Raw genomic sequence first — 4,636 nt, forward strand, 5'->3', positions numbered from 1 at the left:
GGTTATTTTGAGCAAACAGAGAGAAAATCAGACTAAGACTAAGTAAAATTCCTCCTCCCCCTATTTGTTATTAAAACAAGGTGAAAATGTTTTACCGCTACTAAAGCAGAGAAACGAAGTCTGTGAAAAAGTTCAGCTTACAGAGGTACAGAGCGCCGCTACTCAGTAAATGAAGCGTTAGCTATGTTTGTTCAATGCAATAGAAAGCAGTTGCTAACTGAATGCACCATCGCAAGCGCCGGTCCAGGTCGCAGTATCAACCGACGTCCGCTGCTGGTCCAGGATCTGCCTCCACCTAGAACAGAGAAAATAAGTGGTTACAGCTGAAACAGCAGTACCACTGGCCGCAGCTGAACCCTGAGGAAAGTTCTGCAGGTGGTGAAAAGCTCAGTAAAGCGTCATGCACAGTTAGGTGTCGGTAAACAACCAATCAGTTTTATTCCTATATATATATATATATATATATATATATATATATATATATATATATATATATATATATATACGTCCTCCTGGTCCTTTGGGAAGTTTCGTTGATGAACTGGATGTTCTCTTGAGTGGACTCCCTGTTGACGCCCCACTTATTCTACTCGGCGACTTCAACCTTCCATCAGAGAAACTCCAGTCTTCATGCCTTCTCCCAATCCTATCCTCTTTTGATCTCGCGTTCAACCAGTCTGCACCAACACACAGAGCAGGAAACACTCTGGACCTGATCTTCAGCAGACCTGTCCCTGCTCTGGACGTGGCTGTGACTCCTTTGGACTTCTCTGATCACCACCTTCTCTCCTTCTCACTCCCCCTCTCTGCTCCTTCAACCAGCACCTCTGCAAACTCTTCCACTCTTCACCGCAATCTTCGCTCTGTTTCCCCCTCAGCTCTTGCCTCTACTGTCCTGACCACTCTTCCCCATCTTGAATCTTTCTCCTCTCTCCCACTTGAAACTGCTACAGACACTCTCCTCTCTTCTATCTCCACCTCTGTCGACCTTCTCTGCCCTTTCTCCCCTAGGTCAGCAAATTCTTCTCCACCTTCCCCGTGGCTGTCAGATGTTCTCCGCAACAACCGTAGAGAGCTAAGACTGGCTGAAAGGAAGTGGCGGAAATCACAACACGACTCCGACCTCCACTCTTATCAGTCTCTTCTCTCCAGGTTTAGAACGGAAGTTGCTGCCGCTAAAGCATCTTACTACAGGGGGAAATTGGAATCATCTGCATCTGACCCACGCAAACTATTCACCATCTTCTCCTCTCTCCTCAACCCTCCTACTCCCCCACCTCCCACTACCCTGTCTGCAGATGATTTTGTCTCCTTCTTTGAAGAAAAGGTTGACAAGATCCGCCGATCTTTCCCCCCCGCCTCTACCCCGCTCTCTAGGCACTGCCCTCCTCCTCCCTCTTCTCTGACCTGCTTCTCTCCTCTTTCCACAGATGACCTCCTACATCTTCTCACCTCCAATAACCCTACCACCTGTCCACTAGACCCTGTTCCTTCTCCTCTGTTCCAAACAGTCGCTCCAAACCTCCTTCCCTTTATCTCCTCTATCATAAACAGCTCTTTGTCATCAGGTCAGGTACCATCGGCCTTCAAGTCTGCCAGAGTCGTGCCCATCCTAAAGAAACCAACTCTAGACAGCTTGGACATCGGCAACTACAGACCTATCTCTCTTCTCTCTCTTCTCTCAAAGATTCTTGAACGTTCTGTCTACAACCAACTGTCTCTCTTTCTCACTCTGAACAATCTTCAGGACCCTAACCAGTCTGGCTTCAAAGCTGCACACTCTACTGAAACTGCTCTCATTGCAGTTACAGAGAAGCTCCATGCAGCTAAAGCTGCCAGACTGTCCTCGGTTCTGATCCTTCTTGACCTCTCCGCAGCTTTTGACACAGTGGACCACAAGATCCTCCTGTCTATCCTTGCCGGTCTTGGAATTGCCGGCTCTGCATGGCAATGGTTTGCATCATACCTGCAGGGACGCTCATACCAGGTAACGTGGCAGGGCGACACGTCCGCTCCTTGTAGTCTCTCCACTGGCGTTCCACAAGGCTCAGTTCTTGGTCCTCTTCTTTTCTCACTGTACACTCACTCTCTTGGTAAAGTGATATCCTCTCATGGATTCTCTTACCACTGCTACGCCGATGACACTCAACTCATGCTCTCTTTCCCACCGTCTGACACACAGGTTTCTGCCCGTATCTCAGCATGCCTCGCCGACGTCTCTTCTTGGATGGCGGCTCACCATCTCAAACTCAACCCCTGCAAGACGGAGCTGCTGTACATCCCGGGAACTGCTGGACCAAGAAACGATCTTGCCATCACCTTTGAGAACTCACTGGTCACTCCTTCTACTGAAGCCCGAAGCCTTGGTGTAATGATGGATGATCAGTTATCGTTCTCAAGTCATATTGCAAACGTAACTCGGTCCTGCAGATTCCTCCTGTACAACATCCGGAGAATTCGACCCTTCCTCTCTAGAGAGGCCACCCAGGTCCTTGTTCAGTCTCTCGTCACTTCCAGACTTGACTACTGCAACTCTCTTCTGGCTGGTCTCCCTCTGCGTACCATCAGGCCCCTACAACTCATCCAGAATGCAACGGCACGGGTCGTCTTCAATGTCCCAAAATTCAACCATGTCACTCCGCTGCTGCGTTCTCTCCACTGGCTTCCTGTAGCTGCCCGCATCAGATTTAAAACCCTGACGCTGGCCTACAAAGCCAAGAACGGACCAGCTCCTCCGTATCTGATGGCAATGGTCAAAAGCCGATCCGCACCAAGAGCCCTTCGAGCTTCAAGTACGGCTCGGCTCGACCCGCCATCCCTCAAAATCCGTGGAAGACAAGCGTCCAGGCTTTTTTCTGTCCTGGCACCAAAGTGGTGGAACAAGCTGCCCCTGGGTGTCCGAACGGCCGAGTCACTCGCTGTCTTCAAACGCAGACTGAAGACCCACCTCTTCAGAGAGTACTTGGACGATTAGTTCTATTGTCGCCTTATTGTATTGTGTTTAGCAATGTCTAAGCTTAGAGGTATCTTTTGAATTATTAGCCTATTCTAACTAGCTGAGGTTTTCTTGGGTAAATAGCAAAGCACTTTGTAAGTCGCTCTGGATAAGAGCGTCTGCTAAATGCCGTAAATGTAAATGTAAATGTAAATATACACACACACATCACTGATTGTAACTAGATGCTGCATCCAGCCAACTCCCAGTAATCAGACCAGCATCAGACTCTCACAGTCATTAAAACCATGTGGAAAAGACAGCTCTCACACTCTCAATCAGGTTTGCTTTTAAAAGAGCCTATATCTGCTTCCTTTACTATGAACTAGAGAAACAGATGGATATTAATAAAAATGTAGATCTCAGTGTAACTTCCTGACGAATACACACACAATATCAGTTTATAACTTTAATGAGACCCACCTGGTACATCTGCCCCACTTTTGCTGAGCTCACCATCTAAAAGAGGAATGGGAAACCTAGGTCCAGAGTCCAGCACAGTTTGATGATTTCCCTGTTCTAGGAGACCAGCTAAACCTGCTAAATAATGAAGAGCTGAATCAGGAGTCCAGTCCTCCTAGACCAGAGGATCTATTCAGGATTTCACTGATATCTCTTCTCTTACCTGGAATTATGTTCATAGAGCTCCTCTTCTGGGAGTTCTTAGCCATATGCTGAACTGCATGTAATGCAGAACACTTCTATCCAGTGGTGGTTCTAGGGAAGAGGTCCAGTGACGCCCTCACTACATGCTAAGGCCCCTGTAAATTAGCGACAAATCAGCACAGTAATGTAAAAACTCATTTTTAGGCAACAGGTCGTGTTTCCCTTGTGGGGTAGATTTACTTTATTTCACCAGCTATAGAAACCATAGAAGACAGCTGATGTAAAAGAAATATAAAATGAAACTGAAAAACATTTTCAATCATAGATAAGACTGACTGATTTGTTAAGGTGTTTGTATAAAACATAAGAAATTATAGAATTCAGATCATGCAAAATTGTAAATTGTGAAATTGTAACTGAAAACTGTAGAAATACAAAATAATAATAATGAATAATATTTAATGTATACATTAGTTTCTTAATGCCTGCAAAGCACCATGAGCTAATAACCGACCTCTCTAACATAACCACTGGCCCCCCAGTTAAAATAGTCTTGAACCGGCACTGCTGTGCATCTCTGTAGTTCACTCACAGATGTTACATTGAATTTCTAGATCATAAGGATTATGTGCCTAATTTGAAAGACACATATTGCCCAATTTCCGTATTTGCCTAATCAAACTGATAAGGCAATATTGGTCTTACAATTATCATTAATATTATCTTAAAGATTTTAGATCTGACCAAGTAGGAGCGGTTATTGTCACTATGATCACTGCGAATGAGACAGAAATCTGATTTTATATCATCACATATACTCTGAAGCTTTATGAATATGGGTCTAGATTTAGTAAACCTTAAACAATAGTCAAATTAATTTTACTGGACAATAAATGTTGTCTCATCGTATTAAATGTAACATTACCTCAAGGAGAGAATTCCGATAGGCTCTTGATAGGAGCCTCAGTGGACTTCACTTTACCTACAAGGTACTGGAAGAGATTTGGGAAAAGACACAGAGGCCCTGGACCACCG

General features: G+C 45.3%; 1 protein-coding gene across 1 annotated transcript; it reads left to right on the forward strand.

Moving 5' to 3' along the window:
- Positions 1 to 502: 502 nt before the first annotated feature.
- On the forward strand, positions 503 to 3,097 carry LOC140551050 (uncharacterized; the record flags this gene model as incomplete). The annotated part of the gene is made up of 2 exons (XM_072674419.1): positions 503 to 1,987; positions 2,183 to 3,097. Coding segments are annotated over 2 exons (2,277 nt in total), but the record flags the coding sequence as incomplete, so codon positions are not given.
- Between the last annotated feature and the right edge of the window lie 1,539 nt (positions 3,098 to 4,636).

This window comes from Salminus brasiliensis, chromosome 3 (genome assembly GCF_030463535.1).
Source record: "Salminus brasiliensis chromosome 3, fSalBra1.hap2, whole genome shotgun sequence".
NCBI lineage: Eukaryota > Metazoa > Chordata > Actinopteri > Characiformes > Bryconidae > Salminus > Salminus brasiliensis.